The 15,437-nt window shown below is 53.1% G+C and overlaps 1 protein-coding gene across 1 annotated transcript in view; it reads right to left on the bottom strand.

Annotated features, from left to right (window-relative positions):
• Positions 1 to 15,437, bottom strand: part of LOC128836843 (integrin alpha-D-like) — a 52,515-nt gene that overhangs the window by 15,062 nt on the left and 22,016 nt on the right. The window contains exons 23-27 of the mRNA XM_054027508.1: positions 15,132 to 15,211; positions 14,893 to 14,976; positions 14,567 to 14,645; positions 14,211 to 14,318; positions 13,891 to 13,974 (exon numbers count right to left, since the gene is read on the bottom strand). Coding sequence (XP_053883483.1) covers positions 13,891 to 13,974; positions 14,211 to 14,318; positions 14,567 to 14,645; positions 14,893 to 14,976; positions 15,132 to 15,211 — 435 coding nt within the window. The remainder of the gene's footprint in view (positions 1 to 13,890; positions 13,975 to 14,210; positions 14,319 to 14,566; positions 14,646 to 14,892; positions 14,977 to 15,131; positions 15,212 to 15,437) is intronic.

Here is a 15,437-nt window from a genome sequence, read left to right as displayed (position 1 = left end):
AGGGAGAGAAAGACAGACCCACCCCTACAGCGAGGGCTCGGCTACAGGAGAAAGTTATTCCTGACCAGGATTGCAGTTACGCTGAGCTGCAGCTAGAAGGTGACCCCTTTGATGCTTATGTAGGCAAAGCTTTTCCACCCGGCCGCCCCCCGCCTGATCCAGCCTGGCCCCTGGCTCCCCACACTCAGGGCACGTTGAGTGTAGGGTCTCGCTTCACTTGGCCAATATGCCGCTCCTAAGCCAAGTGTCAGGGCTCTGTTGTCCCATTATGAAAACGCAGTGGGGGTGTTTTGGTGGCTAGCTCCCAGGACCAAAAGGAAGGGGAAGGGTCGGTGGGAAACCAGGACCCTGAGACTGACAGCCCCTGGGAACAATGGGGAGAGGCCAATGCTCCAGGTCAGCCTGATTGACCGGGGGGCAGGCTAATCAGGGAGTCAGGAGGGTCCTGGCCTCTGAGTGAGCTGGACTGGCCTGGGTCAGACAGAGGGGGGCTGAGCTAAGGAGGGAGCAGGGGCCCGAGCGGAGCTGGGGAGCAGAGCTGGGCCAGAGAAGCAGGTCAGTGCTGGGAGTGGAGTCACAGAAGCCGCCCAGGGAGCAGACCTGCGCTGGGGGCAGAGCTGCAGCCACTGGAGTTATGGGGGCCAGACAAGCAGCCCAGGGAGCTGGAGGCAGAGCAGCAGCAGCAGCCGTGCTGAGGCAGAGAGGAGCTGGAACTGGGGCTGGGGCTGGGGCTGGGGCTGGGGCTGAGGCCGAGTGGGGCTGGAGCTGGAGCTGGAGCTGGGGCTGGCGCCATCCGGAGCCGGGTGCAGTGAGCAGCTGGGGAGATGAGGGGGACCCTGAGCAGTGGGCCCAGCGCAGGGAGACGCCCCCAGCCAAAAGGTTCTGCAGGCCAGATTCGGAGGGGGATCGTAACCCTGTCAGGGCGGGGGCGACGCTGGGAAGAAGGGTCCTGCCACCTAGAGCCTGAGAGCGTGTGGCCACCGCCAGAGCAAGTGTCCAACCCGCATTGTCCCCACAGCACAGCCAGGGCCTGGGCAGGTGCTTGTGGGGAACAGACTGAACTGCCCGGACATCCCAGAGACACTGGTTGTAGTGTCCCTGTGCCACAGAGCGGGGTGGTGTGTTTTCCTTTAACCTTTCCCATTTTTTCCTTAAATGTTTGAATTGATTGCTGTTTAATAAACTGTACTTGCTTTGAATTGTGTGTAATGATCAGTGGGCCAGGGAAGCATCCAGTGCGGTGAGAGCACCCCGGAGTGGGGACATCCTAGCCCCTGCCCTAAGTGACCACAGCAGGGTTGGGGGTTGAGCCTCCTCAGGAATCCTGGGCCCAGCCTTGTCGGGGTTTCGAGGACTCTGCCACACAGGAGAATGGAAGGGGAGCCCTCGAGGTCAGGGTGGCCTTTGGGTAAAGGAAGTGGGAGCGATGACTCAGATCCATTTGCTAGCCCACTTCACCGGGGTCGTGTATAAGCCAGGAAAGTTCCTCACAATAGTGGGACCATCCCCCGCTTACACAAGGTCAGAGCGTCCACTCAGGGGGTCTGTGCTGGTTTGATTGAAACAATACCACTTAAACTAGGGCAACTTGTGTGTGTAGCCAAAGCCAGTGACAATGGCACATGCAGCCTTTCACACAGCCACAGTGAGCCAATCCCACACAACCCACACCGAGACAACTACACCCTCAGCCATACACACAACCACAGTGAGGCAGCCACAAACACAACCTTACACACATCTCCACTGATACAACCTCACCCACACCCACAGTGAAACAACCACACACAAAGCTGTACCACATGGACAGAACTGCACCGAGAGAACCACATACGCAACCACACACATCTGCACTGAGACCTTCCCATCTATAACTACCCTCACCACACACAAGTGTCCAGAAAACACACACACACACACACACAACTTTTGGGCTTCTCTCTGACTTTTTACACTTTGGTAGCCATTGTATAGTTTGGCATATCAACAAAGAATTATTGAATTGAGCCAGTTGTATCTCAGCCTTGGGTGAAGGATCCCTGCATAAACAGCCCCTGTGCACCACCCTAGAAACAGCTGCATCTCAGCACTGGGCAGAGGGTCCCTGTATAAATAAACAAAGCCTGGAAATTGCTTTGATCTTCTGCAGGTTGACAGGCATGAGGATATGAAAGATGGTCAGAGCCTAATCTTCTTTCCAAAAAACCCTTTCTCCCACGCTATGCTGGTTTGGCTCTGGGGGCAGTGGGGTGCAGGGCCCCGGTCGGGGTTCAGATTATAACAGGGGAAGTTATAAACCAGGATGACTCACTGAGTTCTGGACTCTCTGCATTTCCCTGTCTATTTCTACGTCTCTCTCTCTCTGGCCTTCTCTGCACTAGGCCTTTTGCCTTAAAATTCCCACCTGTTACAACCACCTCTGGGGTGCGACATGAGGTCTGTTTATACAGGGATCCTTGCCTGGCACTGAGATGCAGCCGCCTCTGGGGTGGGGGCTGTTCATACAGGGATGTATCACCCAGAACTGAGATCTCCAGCTGTTCATAAGGATCCTTCCCCTGGTGCTGAGATGCAACCACTTCTGGAGTGGGGTAGAGGGGCTGTTTATACAGGGATCCCATGCCTGGGACTGAGATGCAATTACCTCTGAGGTGAGGCTTGGCAGGAGCAGACGCTGTATCTAGTATAAACAGAGTTTATATCTGTGCCCCTTTTTCTTACAGCCTCGATTTCTCTCCTTGTCGGTCTTTATCTCTCACCAGCTCTTGCTCGTTTCTTACAAACACCGGGGGCTGATCTCTATATTTAAACTTCCCTTTCGTCTGCCCTCGAGAAAGGCAGATCTGGTGCATGCATGAGGCCATTTCCAAACCCTGGATGCTGCACATCCGCAGCATCGCGGTTGTGGTCGTGGCACTTCCCTCCCCTTTGTGCTCTCCGACCAAAGCTGTTTGTGGTGATAAAAGAAAACATAAGCAGCTGCCCATGTCAGACAAAGGGCAGCTGAGCGGGATATGCAAAGAGCTCTGCAAAGTGCAGATGAGCTAGAGAAAGGTCAGAGGTTTACGAGAGTGAGTGGAGGCGTACGTTAGCTGAGCTCCAGCGATTGATAACTAGAGCGGAGAGGGGACACAGTTTTGCAAAACTCACGAAAGTTGCATCCGGGGCCCCATCATGTCTGAGCACCTCACAATGTTTACCAGAGTTACCCTCACACACTCCTGTGGGGGAAGGTAAATATCCCCATTGTACAGATGGAGAAACTGAGGCATGGACAAAGTGACTTGCCTGAGGTCACATAGGAAGTGTTAGCACAGCAGAGAATTGATTTTCTGTCTTCCATGTCCTCAAAATTCATAGGCACGCTGGATTTAACTCGTGGGTACTGGCAAATTCCCTTAGATGCTGATGCCCAGGAAAAAAATCTGCTTTCATAGTTTGTAGGAATTGAAGGTGTTGCCTTTTGGATTTAAAGAAGTCTGGCACAACCCTCATGATGCTTATTAACGAGGTGCTGCAGGGTTACAAACATCTGCCAAAGCCTATCTAGATGACTTGGCTATTTTCAGTAGTTCCTGGCAAGATCACTTGTACCATGTGGCATTGTGCTACAAGGCTGAGAGAAGCCAATCTCACTGTCAAGGTCTCCAAATGCAAGATGGGGTCTGCAGAGGTCTCCTACCTAGGACACAGGTTGGGCAATGGATTGTTCACTCTGGTTCATTAAGAGCAGAAACCATTAAAAGCCGCTTTTAAAACAAAGAAGCAACTCCCAGTCCTTTATTGGTCTGGCCAACTATTAACCTCTGTTTGTAAAGGGATTTAGTGATATTGTGGCTCCCATAAGAGATCGTACGAAAAAGGGAAAACTGGACAAGGTAGTCTGGACAGAGGCCTGTGAAAAAAGTTTTCAGAATATAAAAGAAGTTTTATCTGTTTTAGTCCATCCTGATTTTAACAAACCATTCCTGGTGTGCACTGATGCTTCTACTATTGGATTTGGCGCAGCGCTGATGTAAAACAGAGTGGGGAGGCAAGAGACACCCCATTGCACACTGAAGCAAAAAAATGACATCCACTGACCAGAATTATGCTGTCATTGAAAAAGAGATCTATGCCATTGTCTGGGGTGTCAAGCAACTTAAACTGTATTTGTGTAACAAAAAAAATTCACTTTATTAAGGGATCATGCTCCTCTGAGATCTCAACACCTGGAAGACCGTCTGGCAGATAAAGACTTTGAACTAGGGAGATTGGTCCCAGGCTGGTAGGGAGTTCAGTCTGAGTACTGAGAACTGTGAGTTGCCTGTAACATCCAGTCGGGTGAGAATCTTATTCAAACCTTGCTTAGTCTGTTAAAGGTAGAATTTAGACTGCCAATTTATTTTTATTTCTTATGTAACCAACTTTGATCTCTATGCCTGCTACTTATAATCACTTAAAATCTATCTTTCTGTGGTTAATAAATCTGTTCTATATTTTATCTAAAACAGTGTGATTTTGGTTGAAGTGCGTGGGGAATCTCAGCTCAGATTACAAAGGCTGGTGCGTGCCCACTCCAAAAAGAGGAGGGAACTAAGTAATGAGCTTATACTGGTCAGGCTTCTGATCAGTGCAAGATGGTACCGTTCTGGGGTGCAGGGCTGAAACTAGGGTGATTTGCTCGGCTTCTCTCTTATGATTCCTGAGTGGCATATAGTGGGGGGAGGGATAGCTGAGTGGTTTGAGCATTGGCCTGCTAAACCCAGGATTGTGAGTTCAATCCTTGAGGGGCCACTTAGGGATCTGGGGCAAAATCAGTACTTGGTCCTGCTAGTGAAGGCTGGGGGCTGGACTCGATAACCTTTCGGGGTCCCTTCCAGCTCTATGAGATGGGTATAGGTACATCTCCATACGCCTGAAACATACAGGGTGAAATTTAGAAATCTTCAGGGAAATGCTGGTATGAGTAATGGGGAATATGTAAACAGGATGAAAGAGCTGATGGGAAAATGGGGAGGGGCAAAGGGGTTGAAAACTTGGACCTTGTTGCTCAGGAGAATTTCCTAATTATATGTAAAGGTGATGTGAAACAGTGCCTATGTGACAAAAATGTGAGCACTGTGGATGAGATGGCTTCTCTAGCTGATGCCTTTGAGCAGAACTAAACACCTATTGAAAGTAAACTACAGAAAGAGGGGTGAAGCCTGGTTCCCATTTTACCCCTGGGAAGAAAGAGGGTGTCTGGGAGGCTGGGCACTCACCTCCCCAAAACCATTCCTCTAATTTATTTTTATTTCTTAGGCAATCAACTTTCATCTTTATACCTGATACTTATAATCGCTTAAAATCTATCGTTCTGTAGTTAAGAAATCTGTTCTATATTTTATCTAAAAGAGTGTCGGTTTGGTTGAAGTGCTTGGAGAATCTCCACTCCGATTAGGAAGGCTGGCGCCTGTCCATTCTACACGGAGTGAGTGGAGCACTAAGTAATGAGTTTACACTGGCCAGGCTTCTGACCAGTGGAACGTGGTACAGTTCTGGGGTGAAAGGTTGGAGAGCTGCAGGTAATTGGCTGGAGACTCTCTATTGATGGTTCATGAGTAAGGCAATGATTTAGTCATGGGTATTTTTAGTAAAAGTCATGGAGAAGTCAGGGGCAATAAACAAAAAGTCACAGCCCGTGACCTATCTATGACTTATATTAAAAATACCCGTGATTAAATCTTGGGGGGGGGGGTCGCTGGTGGTGTGTGAAGGGGCTACTGCTGGGGAGGGGTCTCTGGGGAGGGGTGCTGCTGGGCCGGGGGGGGCACCCGGGGTCAGTGGCACCAGCTGCTAGGGCCGTGGACTGCAGCTGCTCCGGCCAGCTGGCCAGTGGTGAATATGGAAATTCCAGGATGCTACTTTGAGGTACTGAGTGTCACACTTCCCCCCTTAGTTTACTGCAGAAGCGTTAATCACTGACTAATGCAGAGGCAATGTGCCCAAGGTGCTCTTTAGGTTTTGACCACATAGCTCCCAAGTGTTGCTAAACACTGTACTGTTACCCACAGGTGCTTTTGCAAAGTTCGGTGCCCATTTTAACACTTTGTGGATCTGTCTAGTGATATCAAAAGTTAGCAAGCGTGCCTCCTCTGAGTTGCTAGAGAACATCTCTTTGTGTCTGTGCACCATAGTTAGCCTTTTGGCTTTTCCAATTAGTGTTAACTCAATGCTGATATTAATGTTTTCTAGAGTGTAGGTAACTTGCATTTAGCCATCAATGCCATGAGGTGGTGTGCCTCAGTTTCCCCTTCCACATGGCAGACCAGGTTCATTATGGTTTCTCTGCTGTGCCAAGCTTCAAGCCTGTTTACCAGGAGTAGCTGAGAAGCAGCGTCACCATAGGGCTTCTTAACACAGGGTGTGTTCTTATTTACCATTCCTAGCATGTGAAAAAACTTGTCTCCACAATTGTGTATATTGCACCTTTTCAAGGGATTTACCATCAGAACCAAATTCTTTGTCATGAGACTTATCAGTAACATCAAATCTTTCATCACAGGTAGGCATTTCCAAGTACTTGTATCATACCGTGCCTTCTGTTTAGACAGTTTGGTTTGTTCAATACCCAAAGTGTCTTTCAACTTCTTCCTGAACCTTAGCATGTGTTCAGTTATTGGTTTTTCTTTCCTTCAGTGTCCCCTTTAGTACAGGTTCTCAATCCAATTGCATCTTTGGGGCTTTGGTACTCCAGGGTCTGGTGAGGCCAGGATGTAGGGGGATTCTGCATGTTCCTGGCCCTCTGTGGAGCTGTCTCCCAACCCCAGGGTTGTGCCCATGCAAAAAATCCATCTCCCCTCTTGGGGTTTCCCTGTGATCCCTGCTCCAGCACTGGGACCTTTCCCGCCCGCTTTTCCTAGAGGGTTGTGATCTTTGATCTCTGGGCTACGAGTGTCTACTCTTTGATCAGATGCACCTTTTCCCAGCAGCCTTCCCCAAGCTGCTTTCCGTGTTTTACGAGTCCAGGGGAAGTCCCTCTCCTCCCTGCTAGCTGGGTGATTTGCATTCTCAGAAACAACCACCGCCTGGAAACTTCCTGGCCTCAACTCCTCTGTTATCACAGGCATGGGAACTGCATCTTGAATTAAAGAGACACAGTTACTTTCCACAAGCATATCAAGACCAAGGTCCTGAAGAACTGGGACCTGGATCGGGGTACCCTCCGTCACCTCTTTCTGTATCCCCAAGAGGTCAGCTCTGTGTCTGCTCCCCTCCAGGAAGTTGGTCACACAGTTCCCTCTCAAACCCTGAGCCACGGGCTGTGTGCCTGGGTGCACAGATGCTGCATCGGCCACTCTGTCCTGGGCAACCTCTCCCAAGTGACCAGCGAGGAGACAATCAGGTGCTACTATTCTTTCCCCACCTTCCTTCTCTGGGCCCCCTCTAGGACATCTCTCTGTGCTCTCTAGAGGGGGATCTATCCCTTGTTCAGCTGAAACGTGCTGGCAGCTAACAATCTGGACAGTTTTCTCACGGACAGGCACTACACCCCCTTCCCTTCCTGAGGTGGTGTTGCCTTCAGCTGCAGTGGAGGAGTCAACCGCCGCCACACCTGTTTTTTTGCCCTGCTGCAAAGGAATTAAAGACTCTTTCCCTTTCCTTCAGCAGTTCCTGGGACTTTACCCTCTTCCTCAAGGGTCCCAGCATAATATCCCTTCTTGCTGTGCATAAACACCTTAACAGCCAGAGCTACGTGGAAAACATCATTCCCAATGAATACGTCAGTGGGTTATTTTCCACTACCCCCACCTTCAATCCACTTTCTAAACCCTCAGTTTCGATGTGTAATTTGGCCAAAGGCAAAAGAGTCCTGAAACCTCCTGCTAATAAAAGCTCTTCCATCTGTCCTGGCAATATGTCACCTTCTTGAATTATACTCCGCTTAACCACAGAAATTGCTGTATCTGTATCTTCCCATGCAAGGGATTTGCTGTCATTAGTCCTGACAGCCTTTCTACGCTCCCTGCCTGGTTCTGCAGCGGCTAACCCCACAAAACCAGTCTGAAACGTGGCAGGCGTCTGAGGGTTCTGAACTCAGGGCAGCAGCACTCCCATGGGCTATTTGCTGCCTGCTTGCTCCCAGCAGAGGGCATTTATTCCTCAAGTGGAGTTACAGTGATAGCAGCTTCTGAGCTCTTGTGTTTTCACAGGAGAGTTGGGATGGGGAATAGAGGAATGGTTTTGGGGAGGTGAGTGCCCAGCCTCCCAGCCACCCTCCTTCTTCCCAGGGGTAAAACAGGAACCCTGCTTCCCACCAGGTTTAAACCCCTCTTTCTGTGGTTTACTTTCCATAGATGCCTGGACGTGCTGTAAGGCATGAGCTAGAGACACCATCTCGTCCACGTGTCCCCCTAGGCGCTGTTAACATCATCTTTACATCTGCTTAGGAAATGCTCCTGAACAACACGGTCAAACGTTCGTTCAAAGCTTTCAACCCCATTGCCCCTCACCCATTTCCCCATCAAACCTTTTGTCTGGTTTGTGTATTCCCCATTCCTCGTACCAGCATTCCCCATTTATGTATTCCCCATTCCTCGTACCAGTATTCCCCATTTATGTATTCCCCATTCCTCGTACCAGTATTCCCCATTTATGTATTCCCCATTCCTCGTACCAGTATTCCCCATTTATGTATTCCCCATTCCTCGTACAAGTATTCCCCATTCATGTATTCCCCATTCCTCGTACCAGTATTCCCCATTCATGTATTCCCCATTCCTCGTACCAGTATTCCCCATTTATGTATTCCCCATTCCTCGTACCAGTATTCCCCATTTATGTATTCGCCATTACTCATACCAGTATTTCTCTTCATATTGCTAAATGTCAGCTTACATGTTTCAGGGGTACGCTGAAATCTGTTTCTTTGAGTTTACTATAATCTAAAACTGGGGTTCTCAAACGGGGGGTTGTGACCCCGAAGGGGGACATGAGGTTATTACATGGCGGGTCGCGAGCTGTCAACCTCCACTCTGAATCCCAAACTCCAGCATTTATAACAGCATTAAATATTTTAAAAAGTGTTGTTGATTTACAAAGGGGGTCTCATTCAGAGACTTGCTATGTGAAAGGGGTCACCAGTCCAAAAGTTTGAGAACCACTGATCTAAAGCATCCTGAATTGGCATTTCATTGAATATATCCAGAGTTTTACTAGTTAACTTGGCAACCAAAGTGGGGATTTTCTTGTCATCAGGAATCTGATGAATCACACACAGCCTCCCCAAAGCGGTTAAATATTGTGCCACATCATCTGTCTCTGTATTCAGGACACAGTTGTCCCCATTTGTGGATATTTGGAGAGAGGGGAATCAATGGAGTGGGAGGATTCTGGTTCTGCTTCTTTAGCAAGTCCAATTGGTGTCTTTGCACTTTTTCCTTTTCGTCAGCTTCTCTGGCTTGCAGTTCTAGGGCCCGCTGATGTGCTTCTGCTTCCCTGGCACCCAGTGCTTCCCCAGCCCTTCTGTGTGCAGTCTCCTCTCTGGCAGCCTCTGCTTCTTTCAGCTCCAAGGTTCGCTGGTGTTTTCTCTCCCTTTCGGCCACCTGGAGTCTGAACGGCTCTAACTTAGCAACTGCATCGCTCTCACTCATCTTTCCCTACTTCCCTCTCCTGAAATAAGCAACAGAAAACCACAACTGGTAACCTTCTCTTGGATTGGTCTCAGCCACCACACTTAAAGTCTCACTTCATGTCTCTACACAAGTGTATGAAGTGCAAATCTCACTCAGAACAAGCTGTGCGTTGCACCCTGCTTGCTGCATCACTGTGACAGGGTTCCCAGGGTGCAACCGGGATTGTGGACCGCTGAGCCCCCTCTTCCTCCAATCTGGGGTGTCCCTCCCACTCTGTGATGCTGTGTCAAGCCAGAAACCTCTGACAGACACTGCACTTACACAGCCATCCACAGGCAGGGACACACCCAGCTGAGTTACATGAATGATCTCTTAGCCTCTCATGAACCATCAATAGGGAGGCTCCAGCTAATTCCACCCAGTTCCCCAGTCATGCACCCCAGAACTGTGCTGTCTTGCACTGGTCAGAAGCCTGCCCGGTCTAAGTTCATTACCCACTCCGCCTGTCCCTCGATGTGGAGAGGACGCACACTCGCCTGTGTAAACTGAGCTGAGATGAGGATGCAAGCCCCAACAGTGGTGGAGTGTTCCACTACTGGGTCAGCAGGGAATCCAGCCACAATACGCTGACCTGGGTTCAGGCAGCAATGCAGCCGGACTACAGTCAGCTGTCCCTGGGCTACTGCCTCCCCTCCCCTCGGGGTGTACCTGGATCCTGGGGTCATCCTCCATCTCACTGGGATATACAGTCAATGGTAATCCCAGCATCTCCTTGATGTCTGGAGTAGCTGACAGCTCTGGACGCTTGGGCGAATCCTCAATGCAACAGTGGTCCTCCTCAGTGTCCCCCTACAGCAGTGTCCTCCTCAGTGTCCCCCTACAGCAGTGTCCTCCTCAGTGTCCCTCTACAGCAGTGTCCTCCTCAGTGTCCCTCTACAGCAGTGTCCTCCTCAGTGTCCCCCTACAGCAGCAGGGGAGACGTATCTGTCTCCCTCAGGAGCTCCAGCCCAAATGAGCTGCAGGGCCCGACTTTTGTAATTCTTCTCCCGCCCCCACGCTTCCAGCAGGGCGGGCGTGGCCTTCCTGGCTCTGCCCACGAGGAAGCAGATGGTGGTTCCTCGCTGTCAATCTTGGAGGGAGGCCATGCCCCCTTGCTACACTATGAGTCTATGGAGGATAAGTCCATCAATAGCTATTAGCCAAGATGGTCAAGGATGCAACCCCATGCTCTGGGTGTCCCTAAACCTCTGACTGCCAGATGCTGGGACTGGATGACTGGGGATGGATCACTTGATAATTGCCCTGTTCTGTTCATTCCCTATAAAGAATCTGGTATCGGCCACTGTTGGAAGACAGGATACTGGGCTAGATGGACCATGGGTCTGACCCACTATACCCGTTCTTCTATTATTTAGCCCATGTTAAAAAGAATAAATGTACAGTTGTTTTGTTGAAAAGCACTAGCGCCCCCACGCTTTGGAGCAGGCGCTTGCAAAATGGGAGGTGAGGTGGCCCCAGTCACACCCACCCAATTCTTTGCCAATCAGCCTCCCCTGCCCTGGAGTCTGCCTCCATGTGTCCCCTAGGTGGGGGCAACCCGGGTAGCACCCCAACATCTGCCCAGCCTACACTCGGCACCCTGCCAATGTGCCCCCACAACCCTGCGGGGAGAGAGCACAACGGTCTCCGGGGTCTTTCTGTGCTAAGCGTTCGGGCGCAGGCTCGCTGCGGAAGGAGGGGGCAGCTGGCTCTGGGGACTGAGGACTGAACAAAGGGGTGAGGAGAGGCCCAGTGGGGAGTTGTTCAGTGTGGGCTGCTGGAAGCAGGAGGCTCCCTGAACTGGGACAGAAGAGGGGTCAAACCGTCCCCAAATACAGCGGGTGCATTTGTGAGCGGGAAAGGGGGATGTGGTGTGGCTCTGGGCCAGTGTGATCAGCAGTTCCACGGCATGCAGGAGGTACTAGGTGGGAGTGGGAGGAGTAAGGTGGGGGCACGCTCGGGGGAGGGGGAGGAACTGGTCAGGAAGAGGCAGGGTGGGGGCTTGGGAGAAGGGCTGGGATGGGTGTACGGCAGGGGTGGGGCAGGAGTGGGAAGAGGCGGGGAAGAGGTTGGGTAGGGGTGGGAGAAGGGCTGGGATGGGGGCAGGCATGGGGTGGGGCAGGGACTTGGGGGGAAGGGGGCGGGTGGGGGCGGGGCCTGGGGCGGAGCGGGAGGTTGAGCACTCCTGGGGCCCGGAGGAAGCTGGCACCTGTGGTGTCACAGATCCACAGGCCTGGTGCTCTCACACGGCTCTGGAACAGTCCCTGGGAGGAGCCCTTTGCGTGTCAGCCCTGCTTGGGTCACGCTCTCTCACTGGGGTGAGCCACTTGGCTTCACCACCTCCTGGGACTGAACCGAGGAGCCTTCAGCACCCCTGCGACACACTGCGAGCTCCCTGCAGCGAGTCTGCCTGAGTTGGACACCTGAGAGAGACGTGTACCCCAAAGGGAGCAATGCCGTGACCCCCACCTTCAGCAGCCGCAGTGACTCTCGGCCAGCACTGCAAAAACAGCGGGGTTATTAGCTGTCTGGAACGTAGCATAGAAACTCCGTGATCAGCCCAGGCAAGGCAGGTGAATAACTCCGAGAGCTTGGCTTTATTAGACGTTACCCTGTAGCACCGCGAGGCCCTGACTGAGGTGGGGACCCTGGTGCCACACAGAGCCCAGCTGAGATCAAGGCAGCCCCATCACTCTGGGAGCGCCATCTTCACAGTGAGAGTCAAGCCATGCGCCAAACAGCTCCCAGTATAAATAGAAAATGGCAGGATAATTATCCCCACATTACAAGTGGGGAAACTGAGGTGGAGAGAGACTCAGCCCCTCCTGCTCTAATGCACTAGACCCCACTCTCCTCCCGCTGCTGGGAGAGAACCCAGGAGTCCTGGTCCCAGCCCCGCATGGAGGCTCTGAAGGGATGTTCCAAGTCCAGCATGTCACGTTGGTGTGTGGATCTGAAGCAGCCCATGGGGAGGGAATGTAGGCGGGGCTATTGTTTGGGGGCGTCGGGGGGAGCGGAGGCATCGTTCTGGGCCGGCTCGGCCATTTCACCCTCCATCCTCTGCTTGTACTGGCGCTTGAAGAAGCCGAACTGGAAGGAAAAAGAGGGGAGAGATGGTGTGAGCCAGCTGGACAGAAGTAGATGGATTCACGCCTGGTGAGGGGATGAAGTCTGGGAGCCCCCAAAGTAAATACCCTCTCCTCTCCCCCACCAGATGGGAGAGCCACAGGCCCCGCCCCCAGGGTGATGGGCAGTGGGGGAGGGGTCCAAGCCATGCCTTCCTCACCTTGTAGAGGGCTGCGGTGATGAGAGCCAGCAGGACCAGGCCCCCCACGCTGCTGCCCACGATGATGGGCAGGTAGTTATAGGCCTCAGAGCGCTCCACCACAGTCTGCACCTGGGGGAGAGGAGCTGTGAGATGGGGACCCAGGAGTCCTAGCACCCCGCCACCCCCATTGTATTCACTCGGTCTCACTCCCCACCAGAGCCAGGGAGAGAACACAGGAGTTCTGACACCATCCACCCTCCCTCTTCTAACCCACTGGACCCCACTCTCCCTGCAGAGCAGAGACAGGACCCAGGTGTCCTGGCTCCCAGCTCTAACCACTGGCCGATGCTCTCTCTATCCCGGGCGCAGTCACTCTGGTACCTGGCGCTGGACGAATCCCTCCTTCTGGGTGTATTTCTTCTCCTCGTATTCAATCCGGGCCTCGCTCACCAGACTCACTTTCTGCTGCTGTGTCTGGAACAGAGAAATTCACTGTCCCTGACTGGAAATGATACAAACCAGCCCAGAGCATCAGCCCAGGGGGACCCAGAGCAATTTACAGGCTGTTCACACAAGGGCAATCCCTTCCCCCGCACTGAGATGCAGCCGCCTCTGGGGAGGGGAACAGGAGTTGTTCACACAGGGGGCAGGGATATCCCTACTCTGGTGCTGGGAGGCAGAGGCAGCTCTCGTACCTGGGAGACCCACTGGAAGCTGACGTTCCCTTTGATCATGAACTCCAGCGGCTGCTGCATTTCCAGGGAGGCGATTTTGCACTGGATCTTCTTACAGGTGGCCATGGAGCAGTCCTGGGGGCGGAAGGATATTGCCAGGTGAGGCAGGGGGTGTGCAGGGGCTCAGCATGGTCATGAGGGTCTGGGTCTGTCTATAGCAGGGGTCCCTCTCCCAGCCCAGCCCCCCCACCACATTGTCTGTGTTAGTGCAGAGGGGAAGGGACTGCTGGGATCCACACCAGCCTGTACTCACCAGCAGGGGGCGCTCGCTCATCTGCTTCACAAAGTCTTTTGAACCGGGCGTTTCAGCCTCACTGGCGCACTGAGCCAGCTGGGGCTGGGGAGGGAGAGACACACGGTGTTAATGGGGGTTGGAAGGGGACACGGGGCTTTTCCCCTCTAGGGGGCACCGGATACAATCCGGCCCTAGGACAGGGGACTGGCTGGTTTAGGGGGTGGGAATATGGTGTGTTTCCTCTGTAAGCAGCCTGTCCCAGCAGGGGGCGCTGTAGGGCACAGCAGGTGTCACTGGGCCCATCTCACACACACACAAGGGCAGGGAGAGGCAGGTACCTTGGAGGGGACGACCTCAGAGGCGTCCCACACCCGGACCCCGCTCAGCTCCACAGGGAACTGGAATGTGACCGAGATGGGGACGCTTCTCTGCCGCAGGTTCTTGACCTGAAATAAACAGACTCGCCATAGGGCACTGCAGGAAGAGAACCCAGGAGCTCTGATCCCCAGATCCCGCTCTGACCCTCAGACCCCACTTCCCTGCCAGGGCTGGGGATAGAACCCAGGAGTCCTGGCTCCCTGCCCAGCCCCACCTCCACCCATCTGTGCTTTAATGCACTAGATCCCATTCAACCAGTTCCACTCCCTCCCTCTTTCCCCAGCTCCCCCCTCACACTCTGTGCCACCGGCCTCACCTCGTACCGATGTGTCAATGGCACACTTGTCCCTGCCTCCTCGGTGGAGAAGTTGACGTACTTGGTCGACTCCTCGAGGCTGGGGAAGGGAAAGGATGGAAGGAACAAGAGAGATGGGAGTGTGATGGATGGGGCTGGAGAGTGGTGGTGGGGTGTCATGTCCAGAAGGGGGCGTTGTTCGACAGGGAAGGGCACAGCAGGGGGCGCTCTCCCCTTGCAATCAGTGCTGGCACCGATGACCCCATGCAGCGCAACAAGGCGCTGTGCTGCAGGGAACAGGGGGTCCAGCAGAGGGCGCTCTCCCCTCTGTCTCCACACTGACCTACCTGGTGAGGATGATGAAGATGCCGTACTTGACTGGCAGCTCCGCCCGGTGAATCATGCGCTCGGTGGTGGGGCCGCCATTGTCACTGCGGGTAGGGGAGAGCAAAGGAGAGAGATGTGAGGAGATGCAGGCAGATAACTGTGCAGGGAGGCTGCATCATAGTCCACTGCAGCCCTGCTCCGTACATGGCCCCCACCCACTGCCCCCACCCCACCCCCTGGCCCTGCACAGCCCCCTCACCTGCTGGCCTTGGCCGTGATCTGCAGCCTGTCCCCCAGGTCGGCCTCAGAGGACACGTCGAAGGTGGCGACGAAGACGGCCTGGAAAACACAAGGGGGTGAAAGTCAGGGCCTGGGGAACTGCCAGAGACTGCGGGGGCGGGGCAGGCACAGGGGATCAGGGGGACTGTTGTATGAACTTAGATGGAATAAATGGGCCCAGAGAAGCAAAGGTGTTAACATGACCCTGTCCCTGTCCAACAGCGTTAACAGTTTGGGGTTTGGTATCCAGAGACCTCAGCCGACTTCGTGCTGTGACAACACCCCA

The sequence above is a fragment of the Malaclemys terrapin genome, chromosome 4 (assembly GCF_027887155.1).
Source record: "Malaclemys terrapin pileata isolate rMalTer1 chromosome 4, rMalTer1.hap1, whole genome shotgun sequence".
Classification (NCBI taxonomy): domain Eukaryota; kingdom Metazoa; phylum Chordata; order Testudines; family Emydidae; genus Malaclemys; species Malaclemys terrapin.
Note: the sequence above shows the minus strand (reverse complement) of the source record. Positions and strands in the feature narration are given on the sequence as shown.